The sequence below is a fragment of the Alosa alosa genome, chromosome 18 (genome assembly GCF_017589495.1).
Source record: "Alosa alosa isolate M-15738 ecotype Scorff River chromosome 18, AALO_Geno_1.1, whole genome shotgun sequence".
NCBI lineage: Eukaryota > Metazoa > Chordata > Actinopteri > Clupeiformes > Clupeidae > Alosa > Alosa alosa.
Genome location: NC_063206.1, coordinates 19,308,223 through 19,323,855, shown reverse-complemented (window position 1 = coordinate 19,323,855; position 15,633 = coordinate 19,308,223). Strand labels below are relative to the sequence as shown.

Sequence of the window (15,633 nt, the reverse complement as noted above, 5' to 3'; positions counted from 1 at the left end):
GAGAATGTCTTGACTTGACTATCTAATGATTGTGGAGTGTGGTTACTGAATATTTATGGTGGCTAAATGTTTTATTCGAGTGATTTCGTACTATGTGGTACTTATGATCTGTATTCTCCCTTGCCCCACACCCACTGAATGCACCTCTCTGTAACACTTGACTTTCATTCACAAGCTTAGTTATTGTAGAGTGTGCGTTAGCAGAGCACATCGTGCTGCTAGCACAGTTTCTCTTCAGCGCATCGGCCCTGATGGACACAGGCAATAACACTGTTCCTAGCAGATATTAATAGTATATTAATAACACATTAACAGTAAGGACTAGTTTGTTTAACCAAGAGATGTTGAGATGTGCAGGGTTAAGCAGCCACGCACCGCCAGCCAAACAGATCAAACTGTGCAGTGGTTATGTGATGTGGTTTTATGACGTGGCTATTTAATTGTCATCATCAACTATAGACTATATTTTTAGCTTCACTTAAATGCAAAATCTGTCCTTGTATTTGGTAAGGAAAATAGTTTTCTGAACCTTAGTACTCTATGTTTGTGGTGTACTGTTGAAGAAAAATGTATTGCACTACCTGTTGTATCCATTAGGTGGCGTCAGGCACAGCCATCCTAAACTCCTTTATAGATTTACTTCTGTGTACAGTGGGTGCTTTGTATGTGTTAGTGCTCTAATATGGTGATGAGGGATTGTTTATCTGCGGATTTGTTTGGGCCTAAACTAGTGCACTCCTAGAAGCTCTTCTGTTGTACGTTTAAAATGCTCTGTTGGCTGTTTTTCTTTTTATGAACCGAAACTGGTGGAACCATTATGCAATGACCTATGATTGATATTTTAAAGAAAGGGCACTACCTGGCCCCATTTGTGCAAACTGTTGTTGGTTGATATGTTACACACAGATATACACAGCATCTTCTTCCGGTTTGTGTGGCCTGCTGTTGGACGGGCTCTGGCTTGTAGACCACATATCTGTGGGAGATGATGAAAATGTGATCCAGAGGACGTCTCGATGTGCAGATCAGTAACATACAGTGCCCAGCTGTTACCATGTATCTCCATCTTATATTTGAGGAAATCAGTTGTCATTTTAAAGGCCGTGGTGGAGGGGTCTTATTGTCCCTGAATTAAGTCTTGCACTAAGACCATGACCTACTACAAGTAGACAAACTGCAGTACATGAGAAGGCTGCTATCTTGTTCAAAAAATGTAATGCAATATCGTTCATGTTTCTGTAATGTATTTAAGAGTGGTGTTTAACATGCTATATCAATATATCTTTCTCATCTTGTTGCACTTGTCTCACACTCACCACTTTGTTTTTTCATCTGCTGTTTTTCATGTAAACGGGCATCTGACATTTTAGAACAAAATCCGCCTTTCAGAAATATGTTGAATATATATATATATATATATATATATATATATATATATATATATATATATATATATATATATATATATATATATATATAATATTATAATATATAGAGTCCTGAGGCTTTGAGTTTCTGTGCATTTTACAGTTCAAGAGGCCCAGCCAAAGATAATGTATGTGTAACCAATGACAAAAACGTATAGCGGTGACAAACTACGTAAGCACAATGTGTCTTTGGGTGTGAGTTGCTCCAGCTTTAAGTCAGGTGTGGTTGTTAATGCATTAAGCTGCATAAGACAGGATTAAAGTACTCGCGCACATGAATGTCAGCACAACTCCACTCACACGTCAGTCACTTAACGGTGCTCATTCATTTATGTGTTCTGTTTGTTTGCATTTTGTATTAATTTGGAAGACATGTTACATCTTCATGGGATGTATTTACCCTGAACAATGAAATAAAGTATATTATACCAATTTTGAATTGTTTTATTTTCCCCAAGTGAAGTCATGCACAGACATGAACAAATCTCCCACTACTACTAGAAATCCTGTGTATAATTGTAGCATAGAGAAAAACAATATTGTGGCACACATGACAACACAAATGTAAAACTCAATTTTATCGAAACGGTTTGAATACTACAGAAGTTTATAAATGAACACAACACTAACATAACCAGCGAAATATTACCCCGAGATACACTTGTAACAGCTGTAAAGGATTAGTACAGTTAGTGCCTTTTGTAAGAAGTTTTAGCAGCAAGGGAAAGAATCACGCTTTGTACTGGAGGTTTCAGATAAACATGGATTACAGGGCTGGGCTACTTAGCCTGTTATGACAACAAGCATTAGTGCACACACATACACACACTTGAAGTGGTTTATCTCAGTTACCCACCATGGCAGGAGTTGGCAGCAGCATAAAGTTCACGGGCACGGTTCCAAATGGCAATTGGCCTTTATTAATATGGGCAACAAGTCTGTCTGAGTAGACCAAGTCATTGGGTCAATGTTGGGAAGAGCGTTGTGCGCTGTTGGAAATGGATGATATGGGTAAAATATAGTGATGTGTTTTTTGTGTCAATATTAAGGATCAAGATTTGAGTGATTTGATTGTCTCGTAATTTTAGTCTTCATAAATGAATGTTTTCATAAATGTAAAAATATACCTTTGGTTTAACAAAAGTTTTAATACATTAATCGTACACTTGTAATAGTATACTTGTGCTCTCCTCATGATGACTTTTACTCTACATGTTGACAACATACACACTGACTGTTTTCTTTTCTTTCTCCTGCTGAGACTAGCTGACTAATGGTACCACTGTTATAGGGCTCTTATGAGTATTAGTACATGAATCACACTGACGTGGGTCAATTGTACTAAAACGTACATGATTAAAGTCTTGCCGGTGCATGGTCCTTATATCCAGTCATCGGACTGATCAGAAAAGAAGCTCTGGGAGGCTGTATTTACTGAGGTCTGTTTTTATTGTTGAGTAGTAGTGTTCACACACACCTGTCACAGACCTGGCAAATGCGGTGGCGCCAGCGTGCTGAGGAGATGTGCCCAGCTGTGTCGGTTCTCAAACCAGCCCCCTCCTGCTGGAGTTTCCAGGCAAGCTATCATTATCACACAGCTGGGCGAGGCCCAACAGCACAGCGGCAGCAGCGCAGTCGCACAGGAGTGCAGGTCCAAGGAGGAAACAGCGCATGGTTGCGATTGGCTCATAAAATACAATCAAGTCTACGGGACAGGGAATCATGTGGTCGTGTCACCAATAGCTATTTAAGCCAAAAGGGAAACAGCAATGGGTGACAAACTGCATGACTGACTTCCTTTACTGAACAATACCTTAGCAAGTGCATGTTTCAACATACAAGGGCATACATGTACACAGTAGATGACACAGTGGTTCCTTTGGCTTCATAACTTTTTCTTCATATGGTGTCAACAGGTAGGACTTAAGCATGGAGGTAAACATCATGTGAAGATTAAATAATGTGCATATACTGTGTGTTGTATGCAGTCACATACGTGGATCGCTGAGTGCATATTTTCCCTCCAAAATCAGATAAGAAAACTTTCCTTCATTAAACAGGTCAACTTAACTAAATTTGTTCATCCTAGCTATCTTGTTTTTTGTTCATAAATACTCCTGGGCTCCATACTTTACTCTATTTCTCGACCACAACTTTCTTAGCTGCCTCTAAGACAGAAGCAATGTCGACCTTATCCCCAAACTCCTTCTCCTGGTGTTCCAGAAGTATGCCCTGGGAAAGAGGAACAAAGTAAAACAAAAGCCTCAATCAGTACACACACAAATAAACATCAACAACGCTTGACAATGACAATCATTTCAAATCATCTCCAGCACTTCCTGAGAGCACTTCGGCACTTCTGTTGCAATATTTGCTACTTTGGCTTTGCCTCCTAGCCAGGGTAAAAAACATGGTAATGTGGTAACTGAAAAACCAGAAGGGAGGGTAGCCTGGCTCATTCACATCTGAGCTAAATAGATTGCCATTGATAACTCAATGTCCCAAATGACAAATCAGAAGACAAAAGCAACACTTAGTAATAGGATCCCTCCAGGCATGGCACTTGGCTAGAACACTGGGGGAAGGATTGCTACTGGCTGAGCTGTAGTTACCTGCTTTCCTGATCCTATGACGTACACTCCACCCAAGATGAAGCCCTCTCCCTTCATGTTGCCCTTGTAACCCGCACTCCAGGCTCGCTTGAAGTTCTGCAACACCCCCAAACGCAACATGCCCATTCCACCCATCCTCCTCGGCTCCTGGCCATAGAACGATTTCTGGGGGAGGAGCTGGGGCAGTACACACACGGAAGTTAGATGACAACACAAACAAATAAGAGAGCCGACAACAACAAAAACATTAACAAAAACAACAGTGCTTATACTATTCAGATAGATAGATAGATAGATAGATAGGTAGATAGATAGATACTTTATTGATCCCCAGGGGAAATTCAAGGTCTCAGTAGCATACACACAACACACACACATTCACTAACAGCAGAAAAAGTCATTCAAAGTATATAATATAAAAACACAACTAAGCAATAAGGACAGTTGAAGATAAAGAATATACTAAATATACTAAAATACAATTCTCTGTGCATAGTAAGGTAAGGTAAGGTGCTCTGTGTGAGTGAGTGTCACGGTGATAGTGCAATGGTGATAGTGGTCATGGTGATGGTGCAAATGAGTAAGTCCAACAGTGCAACAGTGCAAGAATAAGTCTATATATATATATATATATATATATATATATATATATATATATATATATATATATATATATATATATATATATATAAATAAATAGTTATATATAACTATTTTAAGAAAAGGTAGAAGTGTGGCCACAGTTCGGCTGTGGCATGGAGGGAGGGGTTATGCATACTGTGAGGCAGAAAGACAGTGGTAAGGCACAGTGGTACAGTGAGGCAGAAAGACAGTGGTAAAAAGTGGCTAGTGGACAGACAGTATCCAAACATGGAGGGGGTGAAGAGGCAGACAGACTATGCAGAGAAGTCTATCTCTCCTCTTCCATTAAGTGAAGCATTGAACAGTTCAATGGCCCTGGGGACAAATGACTTCCTCAGTCTGTCTGTTGTGCAAGGCAGTGAGCGAAGTCTCCAGCTGATCAGGCTCTTCTGCTTAACAATAGTGCTGTGGAGTGGGTGACACTCATTGTCCAAGATGTTGATCAGTTTGTTCAGGGTCCTTTTGTCAGATATTGAAGTGATGCACTCCAGTTCAGCTCCCACTACAGAGCCAGCTTTCCTTACCAGCCTGTCAATTTACCCAGCATCCTTCTTCTTTGTGCTTCCTCCCCAGCATACCACTGCATAGAAGAGGATGCTGGCAACAACAGACTGGTAGAACATCCTGAGGAGCTTGCTGCACACATTGTAGGACCGCAGCCTCCTCAGGAAGTACAGCCTGCTCTGCCCTTTGTAGAGTGTATCAGTGTTGGCTGACCAGTCCAGTTTATTGTCCAGGAGACCCAGAAACTTGTAGGTGCTTACCACCTCCACATTGACCCCATCAATGGGGACTGGTAGCAGAGTGGGCTTAGACCTGCGGAAATCCACCACCATCTCCTTTGTCTTTGAAGTGTTGAGTTGAAGATGAGTTTGCACCATTGCACAAAGTCCTCCACCAGGCTCCTGTACTCCTCCTCCTGCCCATTCCTGATACACCCCACAATTACAGTATCATCAGAAAACTTCTGCATGTGGCATGACTCGGTGTTGTAGCAGAAATCAGATGTGCACAGGGTGAACAGGACTGGAGAGCACAGGTAATCTGTAATCCAGGTTACCAGGTCAGGTAATCCAGGTCTCCCAGTCTGAGGGGTTGGATGGTGTTAAAAGTACTTGAGAAATCAAAGAATATGATTCTCACAGCACTTTTCCCCTTGTCTAGGTGGGAATGTGTCCTGTGTAGAAGATAAGTGATGGCATTGTCCACGCCCACTTTCTCCTGGTATGCAAACTGTAACGGGTCTAGTGCATGGCGTACCTGGGGTCTGAGCATACCTAAGACCAGTCGCTCCATTGTTTTCATCACATGTGATGTAAGAGCGACAGGTCTGTAGTCATTAAGCTCACTAGGGTGTGGCTTCTTAGGGACAGGGGTGAGACATGATGTCTTCCACAGTGTTGGAACTTGTCCAAGGCGTAGGCTCAAATTGAAGATGTGCTTCAGTGGCTCCCCCAGTTCAGCAGCCCAGGCCTTGAGTAGCCTTGGACACAGTCGGTCAGGCCCTGCTGCTTTATTGATGCACAGTTTAGTCACTTGATCTGTTGTGATGATGGGGGGTGTAAGGGGGGGGGGGGGGGGGGTGCATCTGGGATCTGTGTGTCTGATGGCTGTTGACTGAGGTCGTTGTCACCTCATTGTTCGTGATCGCCATGTGGGGGAGGGGTGCAATATCCAGTGATGGTGGGGCAATGCGATAGCCTGTGATGATGGAGGTGAGTGTTGCACTGGTATTGAGGGGGTATGGGGGTGGGGGCTGGGGGATGACCACCTCCTTAATGTCCCTATCAAGGCTGCCAGAGTCGTGGACGCCTCAACAGGCACAGGCAAGGAGGCGTCAGGCGGGGGGCAGGGTGTGAGGTGATGGTGGCTTAGGTTGTTGGGTGTCACCGGGATGCAGAGCTGGAGAGACTGGGAGGCTGGGAGGCTGGGAGGTGGGGGTAGGGCAGGCACGCAAACAAGAGCCGTGTCTGTGTCAGCTGGGGGTAGTGGACAGACCACCGCCATTGGAGTTGGAGCAGGGCAGTCAAACCTGTTGTAGAAGTGGTTCAACTGGTTCGCCCTGTCCAGATCCCCCTCCACAGAGCTGCTGCTCTTCTTTAGGCCAGTGATAATCTTCATGCCGTCCCATGCCTCCTTCATGTTGTTTTCCTGCAACTTCTGTTCCACCTTCCTTCTGTAGTCCTCCTTAGCCTCCTTCAGCTTGACTTTGACTTCCCCTTTCACGCGCCTCAACTCTGCCATGTCCCCCTCTCTGAAAGCCATCTTTTTCCTGTTAAGAAGGGTCTTGACATTGCTGGTTTTCCAAGGCTTGTTGTTGGGAAAGCAGCGTACAGTTCTGGTGGGAACAACAATGTCCATACAGAAGTTAAGGTAGTCAGTTGTGCACTGTGTGACCTCCTCTAAGTCCTCTCCATTCTGTAACACACTCCAGTCAGTGCACTCGAAGCAGTCTCTCAGAGCCTCATCTGCTTCAGGTGTCCACTTTCTGAAGGTGCGTGTAGCCTCTGTACTTTGGGCTTGTACATTGGCTGGAGATGAATGAGGTTGTGGTCTGACTTTCCCAGTGGGGGAAGGGGGTTTGCACTGTATGCATCCCTCACATTTGCATACATGAGGTCTATTGTCCTGTTTTTCCTTGTAGGGCAGTCAACAAACTGGTAGAAATTTGTGAGTGTGGAATCCAGTGTTATGTGATTGAAGTCGCCAGAGATCACAAAAAAGGCATCAGTGTGTAATATGTCCGTATGCATAGGATAGAATAAAAACACTCCTCAAAGTGTGTAATCCAAAAAGTTGTGAAGTAAAAAGTAAACAAAAGACGTAGAAACAAACACAAAGACACGGAGCTACTGAGCAGGCTGCCACTCTTGTCGGCGCCGGAACCAAACTTAATTCAGTAGACACATGAGCTGTGTTCGAAACGCTCACTCACTCACTCACTCACTCACTCACTCACTCACTCACTCACTCACTCACTCACTCACTCACTCACTCACTCACTCACTCACTCACTCACTCACTCACTCACTCACTCACTCACTCACTCACTCACTCACTCACTCACTCTTTAGTGTTTGCTACAGTATGTGGCTGATTCACTACATAGTGTCCGAGTGAACATTTTGAACACAGCTACTGTATACTGTACTCTGTGACTTCTCTTCCTTCCCTTTTCCTCAAAACTGATTTCTAGACTTGACTTTTCCTTTTCTTTTCCTCCTCTACTGCATAGTTTATACCACTGGCTCTCTTTGGACTCTTTTTGTTGTAAAAGGAGCTACATGAATGTAAACAATCATTATTTTTTTGCTATGACTATACAATTTAATTTCAGGTCAGGCATGAAATAGAAAGTTCTGCAACATGCAATGGACTCGTATACCTTCTCATCCAGAAAGATGTCCCCAGCGAAGTGCGGTCTGAAGTCCTGGATCTCTGTGTCGATGTTCTCCTTCACAACGGCATAGAGAGGGACCCCGAGCTCCTCAAGCTGGGGCTTCAGAGAGGACAGCTCAGAGGCCTCCTAGCACACACACGCACACACACGCACACACGCGCACACACGCGCACACACGCACACACACACACACACACAGATCAGCTTATACTTAGGTTATACTTAGGCCTATGACAAGTACATACACAACCATGTCTAGAAAGATAAATTCATACTCATAGCTGATGAAAGTTAAGCATAAACCAATAAAGAGGCAGAGGCCTAAAGTGGGATATTAATGGAGAGATCACATAAAAACTGTAATCACTGTACCTCTCTGCACAAAAATCATCCAGGTCGTCGAACAGCCATAACCACCGCACCAGACTTCTCCCACAGAGTTTTAGCCTTGAAGCTTGGAGAGTCTGACAGAGACAACACTTCCCAATTAGACAAGACTGTGGAGAGACAATGTAATGTTTCCAATGAGTAATGCTTTCAAAAAGTTTATCCCCCAAAAGCACGACATTCAATGTAATTATACTAGGCCAGGCCTAAATTCTGCATGAAAGAAGCTGTCTGATCAGATGGAAGGTGCTACAAGAACAGACTAAAGATGACCTGATCTTCTCGACATGGAGAAATTACATGTATTTGGGCAGGTTACTCCAATGACTCAGAGCTGACGGATAAGATCTTTTTTCTTGTTTCTTGTTTCTTAACAACAACAAACCATGTGTTTACATCTCTACTGCAGCAACTGTGTGAGACAATGCAGGCCGTCTGAGTGACAGCTCCAGGGGCTTTCATTACCATCTGTGGTGCTCTTCAGATCGGCATCCTCCAGGTACTCCAGAGAAGCCATCGGAGTGTTGGCCACCAGAAGGTCAGTGTTGGCGAGGATGATTCCGATAACGGCTGCACCTATTGCTCCCAATCCAACCGTCCACACACCCATAGCAAGCTGAGCCTCCTCCAGGCCAGCAGGTAAAGCTGTATAGCACAGGTATGAGCAGAGAAGAGAGTCAAAAAATTGAGAACACAAATAAACGCCACAGCTACTCTCAGTTTCATGATGTTCTGTTAAACAGGCACACAGATGCAGACTCTACCGCCTCCAAAGTGCTCTGGGTGTAAGCAGGGTTTGAGTGCGTGTTATTTTTCCGAGGGTCGAAACAGGCTTTGTACAGCTCTTCATGCTGGTCAATGGAGAAACACACAGACCCTGATGCAAGCAAGCACTCTGATTACTATCAAACACATGCAGCAGAAGCAACACCACGCAAACACGAGTCTCCCAAACGCCTTACAACAAAAAAAGCCTGCACTTCGTCTACACCAGCACATGTGTGTCACTATCAAGCCCAGTCCATGAAAACATAAACAAACAAAATCCATGTGAGGGTTTAAAGTACCTCTTCCTGAGTCATGGACTGGGCATTTATTGCTCTGGCCGTCTCGGGTTGCATTCAGCTCCCCGCAGGTGCACCCTGGAGGAGTTGCACGCAGCCTTGCAGACGAGGAGAAGGCCCGCAGCCCCCGAGCGCTGACCCCATCACCAAACGCTCTCGGCCCAAGGTGGAGAAAGCGTCCTGGGACTTCCACCGGCCAGCCAGCTGGCAAAAGCCTCTTTATAGGCACCTGGACAACCTCCTGATCTGGCTTCTTCTGTGGAACGCCGAGGAGCTTGGCGAGGCTTTGAAGCGCAGGAGCAGCAGGCCTACGCATTATTATTGGAGAGGGCAGAGCCAACTCTGATGCCGACTTGGTGGTCATTTTAGAGGCGCTCTGCACAACCACAGGACCGCCATGGAGGGTGTGGATTCTTCTAGTCCACCAGGGCCCTGGGCGCTTGGACAGTACTGGTATGAGGGACATAGTGAGAGATGCCACAGAGGGGTTGGGGGGGTTACCCCACCTCTTTGAAAACTGAAATGTGTGTGTGTACCCTCAGCCCGTTCTGAAAAGAAGAGGAGAGAAAACTACCCTGAGTTGTGGTGCTCTGGGCTAACACTGCCACTGATGCAGGAACGGTCATAAAGATCACATCTTTCTTAGCAGAAGCAACACACACAAACGTGGTAGAAATAAAGTTGTCCTCAAGGGACATTACAAAAGGTTATCTGGGGTTCTCTAGGAGTGAATGCCCTGTAACGCATGAGATCTTAAAAAAATACTCCTCAAACTGCAGTTTTCACTTTCAGGTTCCTTCTTGATTTCCTCCCCCTCGGATCGAACACTACACTCTACACTACACTTAGTGTCAGGGTACATGTTCAACCTATAGGCATGCTCACAGATTAGCATAAGCTTTACCAAATGGTTTAAACATACAGTGCATACTGTGTGTTGTATAATACAATGTATAGAGAGACTAGAGTATGTTGAGTACATGTGCAGGATGTAAAAGTCTGTGGAAACTGGAAAGGACAATTTAGATATCATTAGCTTCACCGTCACACTATTAAGATACCAGTCCCACAAATAATCTTCAGCACAACCTACAACTAACACCAATACTGCACTTTTTAAATGAAAGACCACCATTTAAAACGACGAAAGCAATTGATTGGTCACAACAAATTCCCCTTTGTCCACTTGCAGGCTTACATAACTGCTAGATTGAATCCCTTCCAAGAGGAGCAGTCCAAGCCATGCACGAGGGACAGTGAGACAAAGGCATAGCGTTATTTATTTTGGAATTATAGTCTATTCTTCATCATCTTTATATTCTATTCGTGTCATTTGATTTCTCTAACCACTGACAACGACATTTCTTAATTGTGTTTTTGTTTCACACCCACTCTCAACTGTAAACTGCCGTAACCGAAAGTTACCAGTCATTCTGACAGACTCAGCCTGTGTGACCAGTTTTAATCGCTCTGGTATTTCTAAACCACGATACTGTCAAATCCCTAGTGACAAACTAGGATAAGCCCTTCTACACAATTAGGATCGGTCAGCACCATAGACTATATATATATATATATATATATATAGATCAGCACCAGCACAAACTGCGTAAACCCGAGTAAAATAACACTGGCCAAAGCCATCGCAATGACGTTTGAAAGATAACGTTATCGGTACATCATCATTAGGGATAACAAAAGTCCTCAGTTCGGTCTGCATGCATGACATCAGCATAACGCAAATGTTTTCGTTGCCCTGACATAGAACATCTGATAAAAGAGAAACATGATATTCATAAATGTCCTGCTTTGTAGACATGACCCCTAGGTATGCACACAAACAGAAATGTTGCTACGTTCGTGTTAGCCTACAGTATTATTTCGTAAACATCTCCTAACGTTGACGTTAGCTGATGACAAATATGCTACCTACCCATTCTACAACATAAACAACACCGTGATGCGACAGTAACGTTCAGTGATATGGTTAACGAATTAACCGAATAATATTTACTATATTTAAATATAATATAATTGTCACTCACAGTTCTCCTTTAGCGACTGAAAGCTTCAAGTTCCCTGTACGTCTTTCCTAAGTAGTTCAAAGTCTGAATAATCGAGCAGCGCCACAGGAGAAATAATCGAAACAGAGATAGAATGAATGCATAGCACTGGTGGCTGATGTTGGTGACAGGTGTTTTTGCAGTCATCGATTCGTACGCCTAGTCAAACTAAACAATTGATGTGTAGGCCTACACACACAGCATGTTTAAATTAAAAAGTTAATACATTTAAAATAGTTTGTTGTAATTATAGGCTAATCCAGTTGAAATGTAGGCTAATGTAATTTCATGTTAAATGCATTCAAATGTTACCTTTTGTGCCTTCATTCAAGATACTTTAACTGTGAGACAGTTCACTGTCAAATTTATTAAGTGGTCAGCATTACACTTGAATATACACAAAACAATTAATACATTGTCTAAAAAATAGAATCAAGTGGCCACTGCTGCTAATGAAAGACTGCTTGTATGAGCATCAAACCTGGCTGCTCTTTAGAGTTTAAACACAGGCTTTCATAGATACATTCAGACTTTCTTTAGCACCAGCGGGGTACTTGAAATAGACCTCAGACTTGTATACTTCACTAGAATGTTGTAGTCTACAAATATGACCTTTGTTTGTGTGTAGCAGCCATGTTCTAGTTAATATACATTCAGAAGTTATTAGGCCTACACCTAGCCTACACAAAACAATGTTTTTATGTTAGCTCTACTGGACACACAAAAAGTGTGGCATAATCTATTTCACAGTCTCCTTAATCTTGCGTGCTGTTTGGAGGACAGCCAGCAGGTTGACTCTGTCTCCAAACTCCTTCTCACGATGTTCCAAGAGAATACCCTGCAAAGGAAAAGAAAATGTAGCTTAAGATCCTCATGAAGACATATCTATTCACTTATATTCAAACACACACTGACATGCATTCTATTAACGTATTTGGCTGACTCAAGTTCAAGTCAAGTCAAGGTCAATGCAACTGCCCCACTGTACCAGATGGTCACTGTAAGGCTACATCCACATCCATTAGCATCTTCTAAGTGTGCACCTGTTTTTCTGGTCCAATTACATAGACCCCACCCAGAATGAAGCCTTCTCCCTTAAGGTTTCCAGAAAAGCATTTTCTGTAGGCCCGATGACAATTCCTCCACACCCCAATACGAAGGAGACCCCAGAATCCCATGTGGCGCAGGACAGGGCCATAGAAGGTTTTCTGTTCAAAGGAGAGTGCTGCATTAGATCAATTTGTAGATGGAACATTTCATCCACAAAAAAAATGTGTTATTAACAAATGTGTGTCTGTCTGTTTTCAGGTGAAAAAATAGTTTGAGCAAATAGAAGCAATTAAGTATTAGAAGAGGAGAGACCTCGCCATAATACGAAAAGTTCTACAGAGCTTTTGTACTATGTATGCAACTTGTAAGATGTATCTCCAAGAGAGTGACAAGCTATACAATCAAATACAATACGAGCATTTAGCAAGGTCATCATTAGCCTATTAAAAGCTAAAGTAGTTTGTGTTTTATCACTAAATTATTCATATATGTGATGGGATCTGGGAAAACCCATCACACGGTGAGATAAATTTGTCTCTGGTTAAATTTCACCAACTTAAGATTCTGATACCATCTTTGCAATATCCTGGATACCGTCCCGAATAGCAACATCCTGGATATGGTATCAGAATATTAACTTGGTGAAATTTCACCACGCGATGACTTTTCAGATCATCACATATGCACACTGGAGAGGAGAGGGACTTTAAATCACCGTCACATCCACAAACACGTCCCCAGCAAAAAAGGCTTTGAAATCCTGTATCTCGGTTTTAATGTTCTCTTTCACCACCGCATACAGGGGGACACCCAGCTTGTCCAGCTGGAGCTTCAGAGAGGACAGCTCAGAGGCCTCCTGCAGGATGACAAACAAGCCACGAGATCACATCTAGGCCAAAGCACAGGTCAAAGGTCATCTCCTTCTTTAAAGCTCTTAAAGGAGGCACATGAAAAGATAATGAATAAGTGCTAAATGCTTCTTTAAATCTTCTTCTCAGTTCCCAAAAATGCACTGTACAAGTGTTTTTTTTCTTTGTGAAAAGTGCTTCAAGTTATTCAGTCTTTAACCTACATAGAAAAAATATCCAGAGAAGATAATTTAAGAATAATATCCTTAGAATACTGCACCTCTCTGCACAAAAATCATCCTGGTCGCCGGACTGCCATGATCACAGCCCCAGAGTTCTCCCACAGACTTTTCCCCTTCACAATCTTCTCATCTGATATTGTAACTGAATGAATAGGCAATGATAAAATTACTTAATTATCAGAAAAGTACCATACGTTACAGCAAGGATATATTCTATCTAGACTATAAGGAAATATATATAGAAATATACCTCCTGTTGTCCTGATGTCTGCATCTTCCAGAACCTCTAACCTGGCCCACGCAGGCTTTTTGACTAACAGATCTGTGAGGGCTCGTACAATCCCAGCCAAAAAGAGACCAAGTGCTATCAGCCCCTGGGAGAGTAAGCCCATGGTTGAGACCTCCCCTGCGATCACACACTTAGCTGAAACAATGGGAGGCCTAGGTCAGATACACACGTTTGGGCTGCTTTAGAGAACAACATACAACATAACATGCAGGACAGTGTCATGAAAGTCACAAAAAAATCTCAGGTTTACGGATTAAACCAGTTATATAACCTCTTGCTGTCATAATTGTCTTGAAGAATACTCAAACTACCAGAGCATTGATGGATAACAGCATGTCCCCATTGCTCAGTGGATCTGAATTCTTATTTGGCAGTTTTCTGGAAGCAGTAATTGCATGAAACAAAACGTAACAAACGTTTCGGGACTAGCCCATCATTTCAGTTTCAAGTTGAAAGTTGATTTTTTTCACCACTTTTAATATATTTTTGATATCATCCAGCCCCTGCGTGTGGTCTCGTCTTTTTTTTCCACACTTTGACTGAACTTTATTTTGAAATTACGCCCCGGGCAAAACATCTTCAATGAATGTGAATGTGTAGACTAAAGGCGCAGACGCCACTTCTACTCACATGACGCAACAGTATTGGTATTATACATATTTCTAAATACATTAGTGGATGCTTAAAAAGTGAATGTGTAAATATCCATACAGAGTGTACTGTAGGATTTTACACTGTGTGGTATTTTCAGCTTGATAATAATACTGCCCAGATGGTCTGTCATTCTGGTATTGTGAATGAGTTGCCGGGACTGACAAGAAAACTTTGTTCAACATCCATTTTCCCTGTACTGCCTGGTTGAACGGTTCGTTAGTCGGAATGAATTCATTGGTGGGATGACTTCTTTCTGATCAACGGTCTTTTGTCATGAAGAGGCTCTATGCTGTAGCAAAATCTTTTCACAAAAATGAGAAAAAACATCAAACTTTCTCTCTAACATTTTGGCTAGAATAGGAAAACATATGAGAGAGATTGGTACTCACCAGTGTGTGGTCCCTCAGGCACTAATACGATGAGGAATCATTCTTCTGTTTTCATCCAAACACAAAGCTCTTTATATTCCTTCTGGCCAATCATATTGCAGGCTCTGCACTCAAGAATTCACCAGGATCACATATTCTATAGTGCGTCTGTTTGACAAATCATTACAGCACCATATAAATCCTCCAAGACCTATAGATATTTTGCTGTAATACTACGTAAAGAAAATCTGTTCATATACACGAACAACATGTTTGTTTCATGAAATACACATGTTTGTTTCTTAAAATGCTATTTTCACTTTGTTTAATCTTAATCTCCCTCTTACAAAGGAATCGGTTGCTGCATGCTATTTCAGGTATGCAAGTAGAAGGCTTTAGTCAGCTTAGCAGTTAGATAATATTCATAATTAATATCAGCTGTTGAGCATGAATGGTTAAAATAAAGATCTCCATAATGCCAGAAATGTAAGTAATGTCTACATAAGTGTTTGCTTGTTTGTGTGTTTAGGGAACGTCTCTGAATGAATGAATGAATGAATGAATGACTGAAACCTTTATTGCCCCGA

General features: G+C 42.5%; 2 protein-coding genes across 3 annotated transcripts; both read right to left on the bottom strand.

Moving 5' to 3' along the window:
- Nucleotides 1-2,857: 2,857 nt before the first annotated feature.
- LOC125311467 (peroxiredoxin-like 2A) lies at nt 2,858-11,645 on the bottom strand. 2 transcript variants are annotated; one of them, XM_048269555.1, is made up of 7 exons: nt 11,578-11,645; nt 9,536-10,080; nt 8,934-9,113; nt 8,454-8,578; nt 8,067-8,207; nt 4,040-4,204; nt 2,858-3,659 (listed from the first exon to the last, which is right to left on the bottom strand). In XM_048269555.1, exons 2-7 carry the CDS (start codon nt 9,996-9,998, stop codon nt 3,564-3,566), a joined length of 1,170 nt encoding a protein of 389 aa, XP_048125512.1. In that variant the 5' UTR covers nt 9,999-10,080; nt 11,578-11,645; the 3' UTR covers nt 2,858-3,563. The 2 variants fall into 2 exon arrangements, with proteins under 2 accessions (XP_048125512.1, XP_048125513.1); XM_048269556.1 differs by having other exon boundaries at nt 8,454-8,545; nt 11,578-11,643.
- Nucleotides 11,646-11,937: 292 nt separating this feature from the next.
- LOC125311472 (peroxiredoxin-like 2A) lies at nt 11,938-15,097 on the bottom strand. Its single transcript, XM_048269561.1, has 6 exons — nt 15,068-15,097; nt 13,986-14,159; nt 13,774-13,877; nt 13,361-13,501; nt 12,639-12,803; nt 11,938-12,433 (listed from the first exon to the last, which is right to left on the bottom strand). Exons 2-6 carry the CDS (start codon nt 14,125-14,127, stop codon nt 12,335-12,337), a joined length of 651 nt encoding a protein of 216 aa, XP_048125518.1. The 5' UTR covers nt 14,128-14,159; nt 15,068-15,097; the 3' UTR covers nt 11,938-12,334.
- Nucleotides 15,098-15,633: the final 536 nt, after the last annotated feature.